This window comes from Monodelphis domestica, chromosome 1, assembly GCF_027887165.1.
Source record: "Monodelphis domestica isolate mMonDom1 chromosome 1, mMonDom1.pri, whole genome shotgun sequence".
NCBI lineage: Eukaryota > Metazoa > Chordata > Mammalia > Didelphimorphia > Didelphidae > Monodelphis > Monodelphis domestica.
The window spans coordinates 673,852,772-673,872,562 of NC_077227.1; the positions used below are offsets into that span (position 1 = coordinate 673,852,772).

Sequence of the window (19,791 nt, forward strand, 5' to 3'; positions counted from 1 at the left end):
GAGACCAAGTAAACATCTTAGATTTGCAGAGTTCTCCCTTTGACCATGAAAAGAAAATGAATGTTCCTTAAAGGGAACACTAAAGGAAGTAGATGAAGACCAATCCTGAAAAAAAAGTCGAGATCCAAGAAAGTACCATGAATAATATGTGTCCTTACATGGAGCAGAATGTTTGTAAATGTATAACGATATTAATATCACAATATAGAATTGATTAGTATTAATAGTAACTCTGGCTCTCCAGGAAAAAGGTTCACAAGACACTTGAAGAGTTAGTCTGCATCCTTAACACTTCCTCCAGCACTTTCTCAAGCCTAGACAATCAAGGAAATAAAAGACCAAGCCCTGACTTGGAGGGTTTGCCAATTTCAGAGGTGTCAGTGGCTCACACTGAAAATTGAACAGTCTGCTCTCCTCCACTGCCTGACTTAGCTATTGTTTCCTCATTTATGTGCAATGCCCAGGATCACCCCTACTCACATGTGAATCTCTCCAGAAAACTTCCAGGCACTCTATAAGACCTCATCTGCTCAAAAAACATACCTCATCAGACCCAAATGAAGGATTTACTTTTATTAGTGAGCAAAAAAACCCCAGAAAAACAAACAAACAAAAAAAATGATACAATTCAAAGTAAAGGCATTTAATAAAACAGCACACTAAGGAAAGGAATAATAGAAAATCTCCTCCTAGAATCTGAGGGACAGTTCTACAATTATAAATACTATCAGTGGGAAGAATAGACACATCCAGGGAACATGTGTAGATGGGCGCATATATATACTGAATGTTTGTGACAAGGATACACATAGAGAGGCACACACATGTAGGAAGGGATATTTTAATAGCAATCATATGGTCAGAGAGTACATATTTCCATGTCTCCAATACTAGTTTGTTTGGGTTTTTTTTAATGTCATCCCATTTCCCATGGAGCCTATTTTCTTTAAAAAAAAAATTAAGCCCTTACTTTCTGTCTTAGACTCAATTGTAAGTATTGGTTCTAAAGCAGAATAATAGGAAGGGCTAGGAAATGGGGTTTAAGTAACTTGCTAGGAAGTGTCTGGGGCCAGATTTGAACCCCAGAACATCCAGCCTTGACTCTCTAACCACTGAGTCAACTAGCTACACCTGAGCCTATTTCCTTCTGTTCTCATGTACTCTTTGCCAGGCTTATAATTTCTGCAAATAGATATAGCATATCAACTTTGCTGGATATTATCCCTGCTCATGCTAAGTGGCTGCTATCTGATGGTACCTTGTTGGTCCCATGGCAGCATCAAGAAATGACTCAATTCAGAGCAAGGTTGTGGTAGTTGTTTTTATTTCTAGCTTTTGCAATGAGCTAACGTCCTGATTTAAGGTACTGCATCTTCCATATATGAGGAAGAAGTTTGGATGTTGCTTTATTAGCTTAAATTCCAGAAAAGCTCCAATTCTTAGAAAATCAGGGCTCTCCCATAAAAAAATAACTAATCTTTTTTTTGGGGGGGGAGACATTTTTTAATCCCTTAAGGAGAGTTTGTCAGTCCTTGTAATTTAATAATGATACGCCTTTTCTCTTTAGAAGTGTGAAGATTGGATTTAGCTATCTCCAAATTGTAACAATGAAGATACTTGGCTCTTCCTTGATTGTGAAGATTAAATTGTAATCCCCTGATAGTAACAATGAAGGTATTTAGCTCTTCCTTTATTGGGAAGACTGATTTGTAATCCACAATCTATTTTTAGATTTTAATCCCCAAAAAAGTGGTAACTCAGTATTTGAAGTAGATCTACCCATTTTAACTACAAAAAGGTGTTAACTAACTACAAAAGATATAACTAACCACAAAAAGGTGTGAACAACCATTTCATGCATGGAGTGGGAGGTCTGTGACCCACATGTGAATGAGTTGGGCAGTCCTGAAGAGGAGTATAAGCTGTGATTGGTAGACATGAAATTTAGAGGAGGTGACACAAGAGAAAAAGATCTTTAAATAGAGGACCACAAGATAGATAGAAGATAGACCTCTGACTCGGAGTTGGACTAGAGAATCAGTCTCTAGAGCTTAGAGGGAAGAAGAATCACTTGGAGGAGAGACTGGAAGATGGACACTCAGACTTAGCTGTGGAACTGGACCCCTGGAGGAGCTTGTACAGGAGACCTCAGACTGCTTTCTTTTTAGATGGTCACCATTGGTGAGTGAAAGGCTGACTTAGTGACCCTGCCTTTCTGGAGGTGTAAGCCTCCAAGAAAGATCCATAGTCTTGAGACTCTTTTCCCCGATTAGAGCCTTAGAATTTCTACCTGGCTCAGAGGAAGTGGGAGTTTTCTCCCTCCCCCCTCTCTCATTCATTAATAATCTTCTCTCTATTGTAAATAAACTGTCATAAATTCCATTTTACTTCAGTAATTAATTTGGGATTTAGTAATTAAATCCCTGGCGACCACCAATTTAAATATTAAGTCCAACCAAAATTAAATTTAACAGAAGGATGAGTCCTTGCCCCAAAGGTCCCATTCAGATCTTTGTTTATGATTCTATCATCTACTACTCTATGAACACATTGTTTAATTGGTGCCCTACTAACCTCCATTTCCTTTTTTACCTAAGGTCAAAATCCATACCTCTGAACAAAGCTTCTTTATGTGTAAAGGGTACAAAGTTCTTGTAACTCCTTGTTTAATGTTTGATTGCCAATTGGCACCCATTGTTTTAGAGATTTCCCTTCCAAGGGTTGCCTGAGTCTAAGACAAACTCATTGCTACCCACCCCTGCCATATTCTCAAATTCATGGTTCTTTGGGTCTTCCACGAAAATGAGCCAGAGGAAGAAAGAAAGAGGAATAAAACCTCTAATAGCTTGAAGTAATCACTCTTCATCTCAATAAACACAACCCTCTATTCCAAACTCATGCTTTAATTAGATATAGAACACAAACTTTTCCAACCTGTAAGCTTTGTCCTACATATACTATGTATAAGTAACTTCCACTTGGGTGAACTGAATTTGGGAGGGCACATCCAAGAGAAGAAAACTTTAGAAGTTTTTAAAAATTTATATATCCTGTACTATACATATTTTTAAAATCCTTACCTAGGGGGCATCTAGGTAGGTCAGTATATTGAGAATCAGTCCTAAAGGCAGGAAGTCCTGGGTTCAAATCTGACCTCAAACTCTTCCTAGTTGTGTGACCCTTAACAAGTCATATAATCCCAATTGCTTAACCTTTGCCATTTTTCTGCCTTGGAACCAATAGGCAATATTGATTAGCATCAATATTATGTATTGGTTTATTGGCTTATTGATTCTAATCAATACAGTGTATTGACTAATTGATTCTAACCTCCTGCCTCTAGGCCTGGCTCTCAATTCATTAAGCCACCTAGCTGTCTCCTACTGTACATTTTTGTGGTTGCTTTATGTTGTGAAAATACATGTGTTTATCTTACCATTAAAATGAAATCTTTATTTCAATGTTATTAATAAAGTTGTTAAATTTTGTTGTTGATGTTATTGCTGTTAGGAAATAACTGTATTATTGCATTGTTTGGGTTTTTTTTTTAAACCCTTACCTTCTGTCTTAGAGGCAAAAGAATGGTATGGGCAAAGCAATTGGGGTTAAGTGACTTGCCCAGAGTCACACAGTTAGGAACTGTCTGAGGTCAAATTTGAACCCAGGACCTCCTATCTATAGGCCTGGCTCTCAGTCCACTGAGTCACCTAGTGTCCCCCTATTGTAATGTTTCATTGCCTTTTTAAAGGCTTTAATTTAGCAGAATGAAATGTAAAACACAACAAAATGTTGATTTTTACCTATTTTATGAACTGCATCAGCTTTGATTAGGAAACTTAAGAAAGCAAAGTATAGTAAAGAATATACAGTAATGTTTTGTGTCATGTAGATCTACAAAATATTTCTGCCCATGTAATCTTATCATGGCAAATGTACCATTTATTAATGAAGAAGGGTTTTCCTTGTCATTTCATTTGTTTTACTATCTAATTAAATGTCTTTTGTTTGGGGTTATATTCTTTGACCAGCTGGTAAAAGCACATACACTAAGAGGGCTTCTGAGTTATGGTTTTGAGTAGGTGCTGGATATGGGCTTGAATATGGGCCAGCTCTCTGTAGTCCTGTGGTGAGAGGCTATACTAGGGGCTAAAGTGGCATAAGCCCTCCATGAAAGAGTCAAGCATAAACCTAGGAATCCCAAGAAGACTTTAACATTGAAAAAAATACTCTTTCTTACCTGATAAATAATTCCTGAAATTCATCATTAAGATGTCTTCATTTTTGCTTAAGGTTCTGGTCCCTGCTAAGAAACAAATATCTTGGAGAAATTTCATACTTTTAAGACTCTTAGTTGTTCACATTTAAGTCTGAACAAAAAAAGATGAAGCAAATTTTGTTAGGATGGAGCAGGGTAACAAAAGAAAACATTTTGCATAGCTTAAAATGCTATCTCAATGTTAGTTGTTGACTATTAACTACTACCACTGACTTCAAATTACTATGGCAATTAACTATAACTCCTAAATGCTTCCACTAACTAGCAGCAGTGCTACTATTAACCCTTAGCAACTATGACTAATTCCTAAAAACTTCTAATTACTATCATTATTAGCTACTGCTATTTAATATTTGTAATTAGTATTAGTAACTACACTACTACTACTACTACTACTATTACATATGTGAGGGAAATAGAGGAGCAGATAAATAAAAATTTTTTAAATAATACCAAGGTATTAAAAGGGGGTATAGGACAGGGAGCTATGGACACTGGGAACAAGTCTGGCCCATCTTTCAACTTTTCTAATGTTAACTAATGAAGTATTTCCAGTGAGTCAGTAATTGATTGATACTACCAACCTTATTTTTCTTGGTTTCCTCATCTGTAAAATAAACTAGAGAAGGAAATGGCAGACCACTCCAGTATCTTTTCCAAGAAAACCTCAAATGGGGTCATGAAGAGTTGGATACAACTGAAATGACTCAACAACCCTAACCTTTGCCTTTGCCTTCTAACCAGAGAGAAGGTAACCTTAGACATTTCCAGAATGCATCAAGGAAACCAAAAAGAGATGCAAGAAGATTACTCAGTAATTAAGTGTCTGAAAGAAGATGAATCATCCATCTTTACCCATAGTAAACAACCTCACTTTCCTCTTTCATGAGGGATTTTTAACAGACTATGTCTTCTCATTCAGTCATTTTCAGTGGTATTTGACTCTTTATGATCCCATTTGGGGTTTTCTTGGCAGAGATACTGGAGTGCTTTGCCATTTCCTTCTCCAGTTCATTTTCCAGATAAGGAAACTGAGGCAAACAGGGTTAAATGACTTGCCCAGTATCACCCAACTAGTTAATGTATGAGGCCAGATTTGAATTCAGGGAGATGAGTCTTCCTGATTCTATATCCAGCATTCTGTGCCAACTAGCTGTTCCTGCTTCATTCATACTTCATAATTCATTTATTTCTCATGTCATTATTTTCTTTCTATCCTTAAAGCCTAGCACAGTGTCTAACACAGAGAAGGTGCTTAATAAATGCTTGCTAATTGATTGACTTATAATTTATGAGTAAATAACGTAAATGGACTATAAGCACCTGGAAGCCAAGGACTTTATCATTTTGATCTATGTCCTCCTCGATACCTATACCTACTTACCAAGGTTACTGACCACACAATTCAAACTCATCACTGATCATTAACCCAGATAACTTCCTGACCATTCAGAATCTTTTTAACTACTTTGACTTCAATTTTTCCATCTGTTCCTGACTTCTGGAAACTTCTGGCTACTCCCTAATCCTTGATGTGACCATGTGCAACCCTGAGTGGGCTCAGGTTCCTTGATCTCAGCCACTGTGAAATATTCTTTGCCATTGCTTCCTGAGCATGTCAGTGACCTAGTTGGCCCCCCTAATGTACCAGTTTCAGAATACTTCCATATCTTTGGAAGGAGCAATAGAAGGTCTTCTTTCGTATAAAATACTCTGAACACTTCCTTTGAAGAGAGCTACTAGAGTGTGAAATGTCCATGGCAAGCCAACATACCTCCCTTCCTTTGGCAGCACAGACTTGGTTGGCTTTATCTGTCCCTGCTACAGACAGAATGTCTTGGACTAATATGCCTTCACGACTGCCAACCCCCCGAAGGGCAGACATTTATATTCTTCAGTCAAATTCTAATGATCCTCATTTTCATTCAGAGGTTAGTTAATCTCTTTGCCTATTGCCAGGGTGCCATGTTAACAGATTGCTAGATGGTCCAGAAACTTCTCTATGATGAAGCTTTCCAAGATCTATCAACTTGTACAAAATGTTGGAAAAGAAATACAAGAGTCCTTCATTCAAGAAACAAACAAAAAAGAGCCAAGTTTAATTGAAGCCTGTTCATTTTCTTTTTGGCAATCTCTTCTCTTTCTAATGCCAGGAGACAAATGAAAGGCAATGAAGCTAGAGTAGTCACACTTCAGAAAGTCTTGATGTCCTTTTCTTTGACCCCTAAGGTACCATGTATTCTTTTTTTTTTTTTAACTCTTATCCTCCATGTTGGAATCAATACTGAGTATTAGTTTTAAGGCAGAAGAGCGGTAAAGGCTAAGCAATGGGAGTTAAATGACTTGCCCAGGGTCATATAGCTAGGAAGTATCTGAGTCCAAATTTGAACCCAGGACTTCCCATTTCTAGGGCTGACTCTCAATCCATTGAGCCACCTAGCTGCCCCCAACACCAAGAATTCTTGTCAGTAAAGTCATGGCTTCTTCTGAGGCAACTTTAATCGTCCGCTTTTTTGAATACAGATAGAAAGAAGAAGTTTACTTGTTCTAGGAGCCTCCCAACAGTTGCTATTCAGTTGTTCAGTTGTGTTTGACTTTTTGTGTCCCTGTGAACCATACTGTCCATGAAGGGTTTTTTTGGCAGATACTCGTGTAGTTTGCCACTTCCTTCTCCAGTGAATTAAGGCAAGCAATATTTAGTGATGTGCCCAGGTTAAATAGCTAGTAAGTGTGTGAGGCTAGATTTGAGCTCAGGTCTTCCTAACTCCAAGTCCAGGGCTCTATCCACTGAGCAACCTAGCTGTGTTCTGATAGTAAATTATATCTAATTTTTGGGAAATCCAGTTAAAACTAAACAATGTAACATAACGGAAACAGTACAGAAATCAAAGGAAGTAACTTCTGATTCTTTTGCTGTACAATTTTGAACAAGGTATTTAATTCCTCATGCCTCATCTTCCTCAGCTATGAAATGGGTAAATAGTAACAATTTACATGTTTACACACCTTGCATATTTTATAACTTTCAAAGCACTTTCACATTCTATCTCACTTTAAGTCTCACAATAACTATTTGATGTAGGGATCATTATCCCCATTTTACAGATAATCTGAGGAGTTTAATAAGTTGCCCAAAGTCATGGTTGAGCTCAGCAAAGGGTTGCCACTCAAATCCAGGTATACCAACTTCCAGTTAGCCTTTTCTACTCTAGGTCCGAGTCTTTTACCTTGTTTGTATCAGAGATCCATTTGGCAGTCTGGTGAAGCCTATGAAATCCTTCTGAAAATAACATTTTTAAATGAATAAAATAAAATATATACATGAGAAAGGGGCAAGGGAACAAGCTTTTGTTAAGTATCTATGATGAATTTTCAAGCTTGTTCCAGGGCTGTTCATCCACCTTTGGTGTCTTCCTGTCACCCAGCTCTAACCTGTGACTCCAGGAAGCAGCCACACTCTGATAAACCACCTTGGCAGATGGACTAAACCAGGTTGAGGATAATTGACAGGCTTCAAATATATCAGGAACATAGTAAGGCGTCTATCCTAGGCATGTGAAGACATCCCCTGGGAGAAGAGGCAGATGAGAAAAGTTTGTTCCAACAACCCTGAAGGTGGGAGAAGGGGTCACTATGGAGCACTTAGAGCTTGATTAGGCACTGAAAAAGCCAACGTCATCCACTACATCCAGAGCCATTGCTAGTCATCTTGACTTTTATCTTGCATTTAGACTTGGATGACTGGAAGAATGAATGAGATTGATGACTTTGTGTAACTCTGCCTCATTCAAATCCAAATTATGCTCAAGTAAAAAGTTACCACCAGGGGGGCAGCTAGGTTGCTCAGAGAGCTAAGCCTAGAGATGGGATGTTCTTTCAAATCTGGCCTCAGACACTTCCTAGATGTGTAACCCTGAGCAAGTCACTTAACCCCAATTGTCTAGCCCTTAGCACTCTTCTGACTTGGAACCAATCAATTCTAAGACAAAAGATGAGGTTTAAAAAAAAGAATCACTGCTCAATGTATGATAATATCTGCTTTATTTAGGTCAGTGAGGGATATTGGGTTAGAAGAACTCAACTGAGATCCTACGCACTGGAGCTAAGTGATGAGAACTCTATCTACACTTAGCTGAGAAAGAGCAAATATTAAATGCCAGCTTTTGAGTCCTTTTGGAGCTGGAAAGAATTTCCCATCCTTTGCATGAATCATGCCATGGTATGTGAGAGTGAGAAGCAGATGGGAAGTGAGGCTCTGGGATGCTCTCATCTGCCTGTTAGAGATGGTCTTGGGTTTTCCCTTTCATCTTCCTCAGAGTTGTGGTATGTAGCCATGACTACAGCTACAGGCAGGTATAGAGAACTTATGGAGTGAGTCCATGTTTACCTGGCTGTCTTGCTTGGTACCCTGTTAGGCTCTTTCCTACTTGCTGGAACAAACTTTAAGAAGATTTGAGTAAGATTGATATGTCTGGCAATGCAGCCTTACAACCACAGGTAGAATTTGTTTTGTTTTGTTTTCCCCTGAAATGAAGCCTAATAGTCCAAATATGTGACCTTCCAGCATAGAGAGCATTGAATAGGGGGTCATAGTTCATAATAAAATTCTAGACAAACTCCAGAAAAGATTAGGAGTGTGAAGATTGGATTTGGCTATCCCCTGATTGTAACAATGAAGTTACTTAGCTCTTCCTTTATTGTGAAGATTAAATTGTAATCCCCTGAGAGCAAACACTGTTGGTAGCAGAGGATGATGGGAGAGAAGAATGGACTGAGAGGAGCTCCATGAAGAACTCTAGGATACTTGAATGTAGATCTCGAAGAGGCAGGAAGGATATTCTTTGCTGAAGATCTTACCAAGAGCCTACCCAAGATTCACCTGTAATTAGCCCTCTGGCTACTCCTGCAAAGTATTTCCACAACATTTTTCCTCTGAGAACATCTAATGAGAGTGTCAAGGCTCTTCAGACCCAAGAGAGTCGTGGACTCTGCCTGAGAGCCAGGTTCTCTACCCTTTGCCTTTTGCACCTGCTCCTACTATTCCTTAGCTCCTGTGGTATTAAATTAGGAGTGAGTAATAGTCGGAAGGGAAGGAAAAACTCTGGTTTGCTTGAAAACTGCCAGAGTAAGGGACCTTTCAGGGACACAGTTCAGGGACCCCAATTCATCATTCCAGCTCCCTGTCTTTCCTTATAGCCATTGCCCATTAAACCTTCTCACATGCAGTCAGATATTTTTCAAATGGTTTATTCTAAGATCTAAAGGAAGGTAGCTCATTGAGGCTACAGATCAGCTAACAGAGTGCTAATCAAGGCTCTTCCTCCTCTGATGGAGGGGTAGGGATGGGGGGAGGCTTATTCCCTTGACCTCCTCATTCCAGGGAATCTGGGAGTACCCCTTACTACACCTAGTAGGGGAGACTTTCCTTCATTTCCCCATCATCCTCTTATAACAGGGGATCCCCAATTTCCTGAGTAGCACCCCTTGACAGCACGACCCAGAAGAAATGAGTCAGTGAGAGAGCAGGAGTCATCCTATCAAGGCTCCTACCATTCAACACCATTGTCCTTCACTACAAGGTCCTTAAGACCATCAATTACCATTCTTAAAGTAACACCAGTGTCTAGTTCATTTATAATCCTTAGAAGACCAATGCCCAACCATAAAAGGTAAAAACAACTCCTGTGCTGTTCTTCAGGACTGAATCCTTCTTTGCCCATATGTGAATTTGCCCCAAACATAGACTGTTTGGATCTTATTCATAGCTATGAGACAGTTTGGTGTTACTTATTTATTTGTTGGTTGGTTGGCTTATTTATTTATTAAAACACTTACCTTCTATCTTAGAATTGAAACTAAGTACCACCTCCAAGGCACAAGAGTGGTAAAAGAGAGGCAGCTGGGATTAAGTGACTTCCCCAGGGTCACACAGCTAGGAAATGTCTGAGACCAGATCTGAACCTCTCTCAAGACCTGGCTATCTAACTGAGTCACCTAACTACTTCTAATATTATTTATTAATCATTTACTATGTGCCAAGCACTGGAGAATCAAAGTAAGGCAAAAACCAGTCTTTTCCTTCAAGGACCTCACAAATAATATACAAACTACTCTGTACAAACAATATACAGACTGGATAAATTGAGGATAACCTCTAGGGCAATCCATTAAGATTAAGGACAACCAGGAAAGTTTTCTCATAGAAGATGGCATTTTAGTTGAGACTGGGGAAAAACTAAACAGGGAAACCAGGATGTAGAGATAAGGACAGAAAGCATTTCAGGCATGGGGAAAATCCAGTGAAGAAATCCAGAATCTAGAAACAAAGTGTATGAAACAGAAGGGAGACAAGCGTCATTGTGATACAGAATATGTGGAGGGGAGTAAGGTGTAAAAACCTGGAAAGGTAGGAGGGGGTGAAGTTATGAAGAGCATAAAACAACACAGACATGCTTCTCAGCATCCCAAAGGGGACCCCCATCTACTCCAATCCCTGCCTAGAATGATTCTAACATACTCAAAAAGTGATGACTTCCAAAGGCTCTATGAAAAATGCTGAATTGTGTATTTGACAAAGAGCTGGAAATGTTTGTTAACTTGTGTGGAGAGTATATCACCACTTTAAAGTTTTCTCCTTTTTGAAAGTATCTACCTTTTCCCTTCAATCCTGGAAAGAGCAAAAGCATTTCTAAAGTGTTCTAGGTACCATGCAAAGTGCTTTACAATTATTATCCCATTTGATCCTCACAACAACCCTGAGAGGTGGATGCTATTTTTATTCCCATTTTAGAGTTGAGGAAATTGAGATAAACAGAGGATAAGTGACTTGCCCAGGGTCACTCAGCTAGTAAGTATCAGCCACATTTGAACTTGGGACTTCCTAACTCCAGACATAGGACTCTATCCACTGTGCCACTTAGCTGACAATGGCAATAATAATAATGTTACCTTACATTTTTTATACCTCTTGACAATACACAAATCATTTTTCTTGCAGCAATCCCATAAGGTAGACTCTCCAAGAATTTTTGTTCCCAATTTAGAGATGAGAAAATTGAGAATTTAAATACCTTGCCTAAGGTCACCCAGAGACAAGACTAGGGACTCAAAGCTAGTTTTCCATATCGATGCTAAAAATGTTCCTTTATTAATATTTTCATTTGAACTAATGTTCCTTGAAATGTAAAAAGAGTTCCATTTATTATAGGCTTGAAGATAATATACATGTTGTCCTGTTCTGATCTGTACAATACTTTAAAATGCACACCAAAATCTTCTAAATACAGTATAAGAGTTCTAGCAGTGCTTTTATAGATATGAAGTAAAGAATAATATCCCCTCTGAATTACATGGATCTTATTTCAGATACAATTTTCAGTGTTACAATATTAACATTCTTTTAGATGTTGTAATTTGCTTTTTCTACATTATTGTATTGTTTTACAGAATAAATTTTTAGGAAATTCCATTTGAACAATAAAGGAATAAGCAATTTGTCTAAGCTTCTTATTTTTTCCCTCTTTTTTCCCTGTTTCAACATATCCTCCAACCTTATCTTCTAAAAATAATTCAGCTCACCCCAACTCAATGGATTATAGTAAATCTCTTACTAATTTTTCTTTGCTTCCCAAAACAACTTTTTAGATTTCTTTGACATATTGTAACTCTAGTTAGGTTCTCTGTTATGTCTCCTTTTAATTTTTATTTTACAATTAGCATTTTAAAAGAGTTTCCTAGAGTATAAAAATAGTAACATGTTATCATTGAAACCATTCCAAATGTTCCTCTCCTCAAACAAGGATTAAGGATAAACCCCCTTTAATCCTATCTCATAGCTTAGATTCTTTAGCCCTGGCATCATCTGGGTTGATTTGTGTGATGTCTATTCTGATATGATATCTTTTCCTTTGGTAGAAAAAAAAGATTTTTGAACACAAACTCTATGGTTTGGAGAAAGACAAGAAGTGGTCTGGGACTAGAAAGCTTATTTAATGTATATTATTTTAAAACAAATTGCTTTGTAGGAAACTGATTCGCTTCTATATGAATTATCCTAGGAAGATTCCGAAGATCACCTGGCAAAGATATGGTAACAGACACGGAGGTCCTTTCTCAAGCTTAACTGCCAAACATTCAAACTCTTACTAGCAGAAAGCACAACTTTGAAGGGCTGGCCACATTGTTCAAATGCCAGACACATTTGCGTAAAAGACTATTTTATGGAGAACTCACACAAGGCAAGCACTCACAGTCAGAGGTCAGAAGTGGTACAAGAACACTTTCTATGTCTCTCTGAAGAACTTTGTTATCCATTGTGAGATATGAGAGACAGTAGTACCAGACTGTCCTGCATGACATGCCTACATCAAAGAAGGTATTGGGAGCGGGGCAACTGGGTGGCTCAGTGGATTGAGCCAGGCCTAGAGATGGGAGGTTGTGGGTTCAAATCTGGCCTCAGACACTTCCCAGTTGTGTGACCCTGGGCAAGTCACTTAACCCCCAATTGCCTAGCCCTTACCAGTCTTTCGCCTTGGAACTAATACATAGTATTGATTCTAAAACAGAAGGTAAGGGTTTTTTTTAAAAAAAAAAGCCTATTTCTCTAAATGTAAAGGGCTGATCAGAGGAGTTCCCAGACCATCTGGATGAGTTTACTAAGAAATGAGCTTCATTTAGGACTTTAGAGAGCATCTTCTTTTGGAAGGTGGGAATATATCCATTTTATCTGACTGGCAAGATCAAGGGCATCTTCTGTTTCATTCTCAATGACTCAATCTGACTTAAAAAAAATTAATTGGCTTGAATTCTCATATGATGGTCTCAGGTAATTAAAAAATTAATTGACTTGAACTCTCATATGATGGTCTCAGGAAGAACCCCTTTGTGTTGGCCTATATGAGAGCTGACAAAACGCTGAACTCTTTAGGTCCATTTATTCTTATTTGTATGATCCTGAGAATGAAGCAAAAATGGATCTTGGGGGCAGGTGCTAGCTACCTTGGGGAAGAAACACCTAGAAGCTGCACATGCCCTCACCTCCACAGCCGATGAGTTCCTAAACCCCACATTCTGGATCCCAGCCTTTGAGAAGCAGTAGCATAACTTGTCAATCAAGTGCCATCTGTGAAGAGGGAAACCAGGGCGTCTGAGTAGTAGCAGAAGTGCCAGCTTTCTGGAGGAGCATCTACCTTTGCACCCTAACCTCTCGTATAAAGGAGGAAGGATCTCCTTATAATGTCCAGTTTCTAAGCCTCAGTCTCCAAAAGTAGGAAGTGAGATCTCTTGGAGAGCATTATCCCAGAATCTAGTCTTCTTTTGGAGAAAATGAGTCCCAATACAGTACCAGCTCCAAGGTTTGCCTTTCTAACAAACCCACGTTCCAGAGTTCTAGAACTCAGCCATCTACCAGACAAATAGTGGTTTCTGAAAGTTCCTGAGAAATGCCAGTCTTTTAGGGGGGAAAAGGATGTATATACGACCTGTGAAGATGGAGTGGCAAGGAACTAAAGCCCCAGCATGGGAGAGCAAAAGCATGGATTTTCCCTCTGGCATTCCTGTGAATTATTCAAATGGTTTTGGTACCATGGGAAAGGGATCACCTTTATAGAATCCCAAGTATAATAAAATCCCCAAGCTTCTGGGAGCTCAAACCCTCGCGGTAATACCAGAAGGGTGAATGCCTAATGTGCATTATCTGCTGTGGAAGGCAACTCACTGATATGTTGGGATTTTGTCTCTTGGGCAGCTCTGCTTATGTTTCCTTCCAAACTGAGTCTGGGGGGCTGCAGATATTCCTGTGACTTTCTGGAATACAGTGAGATTATCCCATTAGCAACCCCAGATTTGTTCCTTTCCATGGAGAGACCAAAATACAATGTGATGTAAAAAGAATTTTAGGACCTTGGGAAAAGATAAGACTCACTAGAGAGGAAAGAAAAATATGTTGATTGTGTTGGAGTTTGCTTGTGTGATAACATAAATAACGTGATAACTCATGCTTTATGTATTTTAAATAAGTTGGAAAAAGGTTAATCTTCTATGACCAAAATATGTATTATTATACCTTGGGGGTATATAATGATGTGGGGACCCATTTACCCACATCATTGGAGATCTACACATAAGCTATATTTTAATTATATTCCGAGATATTCTAGAGGAAACTCTGAGTAGAGGCATAAAAAGCCAAAAGGATTGGTTGATAACCCTTCAGATTAAACCCAGTCCATGTAAATATAAAGTTTTGGAGATATTGGGCCAAGTTACATAAACAAATAAACTTTTATAACTTTCTTTTGAAGCAGTTCCATATTAAGTTCAGTGGTGTAATCCCAGAAGTCCTTTGTTGTTGTTCAGTTGTTTTTCAATCATGCCTGACTCTTCATGATCTTTTTCAGAGTTTTCTTAGCAAAGATACTGGAGTGGTTTTCTACTTCCTTTTTCAGTTCATTTTACAGATGAAGAAACTGAGGCAAATAGAGATAAATGACTTGCCCAGGATCACACAGCTAGAAGTGTCTGAGACCAGATTTAAACTCAGGAAAGTCCTAAAGTCCTACATTTTACTAAAAGCTCCTAAAAAAAAATCTCTTCAGGGCATGGGATGCCAGTTCAATGACCTTCCACTCTCCTAATCTGATGTCTATTGACATCATAGAATAAAGACAAAGAAAATTCATTGTAAAGAAAAACTTTTTTTTTAAAAAAAGAAGGCATTAAAAGAGAAACCTATGGCTATATGAAGCTATAATTATTTCTGGTCTCAGGGTCTCTATCTTTTGATTGAAGGACATCTTAGATCAGAGGAAAGATAACTGAATTGGGAACCAAACACCTTTAACTATATCTTCTCTCTCTGCAACTTCTAACCTGGGTGGTCTTAGGCATATCACCACCTCTATGTCAGTTTTCTCCTACGATCCTATGATGTTCTTTTCCAGAAGCATTAATGAAATTAGCATTTATTGGTGGACCACTTCAAATCATAAGAATATAACTCAGGGTAACAGTATAGCTCCAGGATTCTCTGGCAGGAGTCCCAGTGGCCTCAGAGCTGCCTACATGGCAGGATTTTAGGAACTACAAAAATGAATCATTTAAAAATTTTAGTAAATTTCTATTTCTGAACAACAGTTTTTAGTAGATGGATCTGTATATCTGTCTATATGTGCTATAACTGAGCACAGAAAACTTGTGTTTCCATGAACTCCCTTCTAAATAAAATTGTTTTATATATTCCAACTTGAATATATTTTACATTAATTGTAAAAACTTTACTTAAGTTTTAAGAGGCAGCATGGTATGGGGAAAGAGATTTGATTTGGATTCTCAGGACTTGTGGGACCTTAGGAAAGTCATTTCCCTTCTTGAGGGCCTCGGATTCCTTATCTTAAAAATAAAGAGGCTGGATTAGATGATCTCTTCCAACTCTAAATCTTTTGATCAACAGAAAAAAAAAAGCTTAGACTGCCTAAAATTGTGCAATATAAATCTCGAGTTTGAAAAAAATTCACAAGATGGAATTTAATTCTGATTTTAATTTTCACACACATATACACCTCTAAAAACAAAACCCCACAATGATTTCTTGAAGAACTTTTAAGTTTCTTCCACTCCTCTACTTTGTTTTATAGGAAGTAAATAAATTTCAATGGGTGAAAAAATCACAAAACTAACACTACAAATTGCACATACCCATCACCATTAATTTTTTGTTTGGAGATGTTGGAACTGAATATGTGGCACCTAATTTGGTGCAGTTGTTTGGTATCTTCCCTGGAATGCTTATGCTTTTGCCTCTAGGAAGAAATAAAAAAATAATGCTCTTTTAGGACTCGGAATCTTTCTACGTTTTAAGGACTACACATTCAAGACCATTTATAGAATAAGTTTCTCTAGGAATTGCCCATATAAAACTTCCTTGGGGTAAGAATTTAAAAGTGAACATAAATGTCTGGCACCACCTTCAAAGCAATTAATCCCCCTCCCCTCCTAATATTTGCACAACATTACAAATGAAGATACTCTGACACAAAGACTTGGATGATTTTGTTGAGATTGTTAATAGTTGGCTTATCCAGATTTTCTTCATTGTCATCCATGGTGTGCCAGACATCAGGGAAAGGGAAGGGTATCAAATGTAGGGTTGGAACACCTAAAAAGAAAAAATTAATTGTAAACAAGTGAACCTTTCAGGACAATAAGAAGAATAAAGAATTCTTATACTACAAGCAAATTTTTAAATGAGGCACCCAAAGTATATAAAGACAAAAATTAATGTCTTTCTCTGCCCTTTCCTCTTGTACTCCCTCTTCATTCATTCATTCATTCATTCATTCATTCATTCATTCATGCACATATTAACATACTCAAAATCATGTCTTGTTGATTCTTCTTGATATCTAACATGATGTCAGACATGTAAGAGTTACTCAATTTATTTTTGTAGAATTGAATTAAAATTTTAATTGTATACCTATTATGTGCAGAGCATTGTGTTAAATTCTATATGAGATACACAGATTAATAAAATATGCCCTGACTTCAGGGAGTTTAGAATTTAGTAATAAGAATTATTAGCTAACATATAGCATTTCAAGATTTGCAAAGCACAAATCTCATTTTAACCTCAAGATAGACCTGGGAGATGGGTGGTATTATTATCACCATTTTATAGATTAAAATACTGTGGCAAGCAGAGATAAGTGACTTGCCCTGGGATCACAGAACTGGTAAATATCCAAGACTAGATTTGAACTTGGGACTTCTTGCCTCCAAGTCAAATACTCTAACCTCTGTGACACCTAGCTGCATAAGTAGTAAAATCATGTACATAAATTAGTATAGTAAAATATACTGTGATGCCTTAGGTGTGGTCTATATTGCTTGACTTGCTTTTACAAATTCTTTGGATTTCCCAGTTCCTGACTGACTATCTGCTTGTTGACCTTTTGATCCTCTCCTTAGACTTGTCCTTTGATATTTCAGTTCTACTGGATCCTTTTCTAGAAGGTATATCTATCTTGACTTGTGCTTATCTGCTGAATGCTGGCTTATCACTTGCTCTACCCAAAGATTCAGAAACCATCAAAGCTGAAAGGGATCTTAAAGATTATCTAGCTCTCACAACTAATTTCCCTATTACTAGTGAGGTTAACACTATGGTACCAGTTATTCAAGCTGAAACCTAGGTGTCATCCTCAACATCTCACCTCTTACCATCCTTCCCCCATTCCATACCTCTAAAGGTAAGCAAAAAGTACCTTTAAAGGCTAGAAACCTTTTCAAGTCCTCCTTAATCCTTGTATTATTATTTGAAATGTATTTTGAATCTATCTAGCCACAATCCAGGACTATCCCTAATATAAATATATACATATATATATATATTAATTCCTAGAGATAGCTTCATTATATATTGATTGACCATGTGATCATGAGAAGAACCAAGCAACTTCAATTCTTTCCTTTTAAGACTTTGGATCCCCAACATCCTTTCCCCGTAAAAAGGGTTCCCATATCTTGCCATCACTAACAGAGATACATGTTGACTTTTGCCATCTAAACATGTAGAATATCTCTCAACACTCTCCAGAAGCTTTGCATTAATTTAAGAGTTTTATTGGAAAATGACACTGTAAAGTTTCTCTTTGAAGATGCTGCATATGAGTAAAAACTATGGTGTATGAAAGTTATTGCTGGGATAGCTGGAATTCTTTATGAAAATTCTAGGAAGCCAAGAAGCTTCAGAGAAGACCATGTGAACTGAAGGAGAAAACAATTGTCCACCTTCCAGGGAAGTCTTCAGTGACTAGGGCTTCCAAGTGATCAGATTTATACATTGGTCTTTATTTCCACTCTCTCTTCTCAAGTGGGTAAAGATTGGACTAGGGTGGGAGGGACAGAATCTCCAGCCCTTCCCTTTTATATGGAGCATTCATTTAGAGCTCATTCTCTCTTGCCTAACCTCAGCTCTGCCTTTTCAATCAATAACCTCCTTGGGCAAGCCAGCAATTACCATATTGTAACTGTGTAACAGTAAAGAGTAAGAGCAAAAAAATAGTTATTTAATTCAAATAGATTCTTATTAAAATCTTGTGTTCTCTGCTCTTGTTTTACTGTGTTGTCTTTCAGATTCTGTCAGCTTCCTTTGAACAGTTACAGTGTTTACATGTTTGTTTGTTTTTTTACTTATCAACTTCTGATACTGGTTTTGTGTGGGATGCAAAAATATTATATTTTTGAAAACATTATAATTAGTAAGAAATATTCATTTACATTCAAACAATGATTAGCAAGAAACAGCATGAGCTGTAGTTTTTTCTTTAAACTTACTATACATTCCATTGCCATTTAAACTACTGTATCTGATTGTTCCAACTTTGTTTATGTTTGTTATGGAAATTTTACATGCAAATCACAGATCATAATTCCTTATTCTGACTAACAGGATAAATAGAATTTTATGATGTTGTAAAAAACAATATTTGTTATATTACCTCTTCTTAAAAATGGAATATGGTCATCCTGGATTTGTTCTCGGTTCATATAACCCTGGAAATATGGTCTTTCCAAAGAATGATCCTGAAGTAAACCCAGTTCATGTAGATTTTTTTCTGCAATACATAAAAGGAAAAGCAGATAAGCAGCTACAGGAATATCTATTTAGAACCCAAAGTGAGCTCATAAGCAAGGAGATTTGCATCTCTTTAGTTATTTTGGTGTCATTCTGAAAGTATTGTAAATAGTGAACATGACCAAACTCAACACAATAGCCATCTCAGAGGCTTTACTTAGGTGGAAGGAAGGAAAGAAAGAAAGAAAGATAGATACATGGTCACAAAGAAATAATGGTTAAATATCCCACATGGTCCATTGCTATACTTTAGATGTCAAGAGAACCCAAAGGCCCTTATCACATTGGGTAGGACTCCTATTGCATATTTAAGGGAGAATATGGATAAGAGTTACACAAAACAGATAAGTATGGATGTTTTGTCATCTTGAAAAGAGCACCACCATGAATAAAATCACAGATTCATATGTGTAGCTAGTAGGAATTTGTCCCATTTTAAAACAAATACTAATAAACAAATAAAAACAAATAAAACAAATAGCTTACCAATTGCTTGAAGTCTTCCAAACCATCTAGGAGGATTTTGAAGATAACTAGGAAAGGTTGGGTTTGGAGCACCTATTAAATCCAGTAATACAAGTAAATCCTATGAGAGAAAAAATATACCATTATTTCCTCATTATAGACTGTCCTCATGTGTATGACTACCATATTTTAATAACTGGGAACCATTTGGGGAGAAGATATATGAATAAACAAATGTATTATACACATATTACCAACAGCTTACATTTGAAGGATTAATGATGTTATCAATCCTTACATAAATGCAGATTATAATCTTTATGAGTACTGGTAGCCTAAAGAATTGAATACTTAGTGGCCAATCTTCTGGTAACAAGCCTCCCTCAGAGGGCAGGCATTGGTCATCGACCCCATT

At 37.5% G+C, this 19,791-nt stretch overlaps 1 protein-coding gene across 1 annotated transcript in view; it reads right to left on the reverse strand.

Annotated features, from left to right (window-relative positions):
• Window positions 1–15,793: 15,793 nt before the first annotated feature.
• QPCT (glutaminyl-peptide cyclotransferase) overlaps window positions 15,794–19,791 on the reverse strand; it is a 35,616-nt gene continuing 31,618 nt past the window's right edge. The window contains exons 5-7 of the mRNA XM_001366417.4: window positions 19,398–19,497; window positions 18,775–18,891; window positions 15,794–16,430 (exon numbers count right to left, since the gene is read on the reverse strand). Of these exons, the coding sequence (XP_001366454.1) occupies window positions 16,285–16,430; window positions 18,775–18,891; window positions 19,398–19,497 (363 nt within the window). The 3' untranslated portion in view covers window positions 15,794–16,284. The remainder of the gene's footprint in view (window positions 16,431–18,774; window positions 18,892–19,397; window positions 19,498–19,791) is intronic.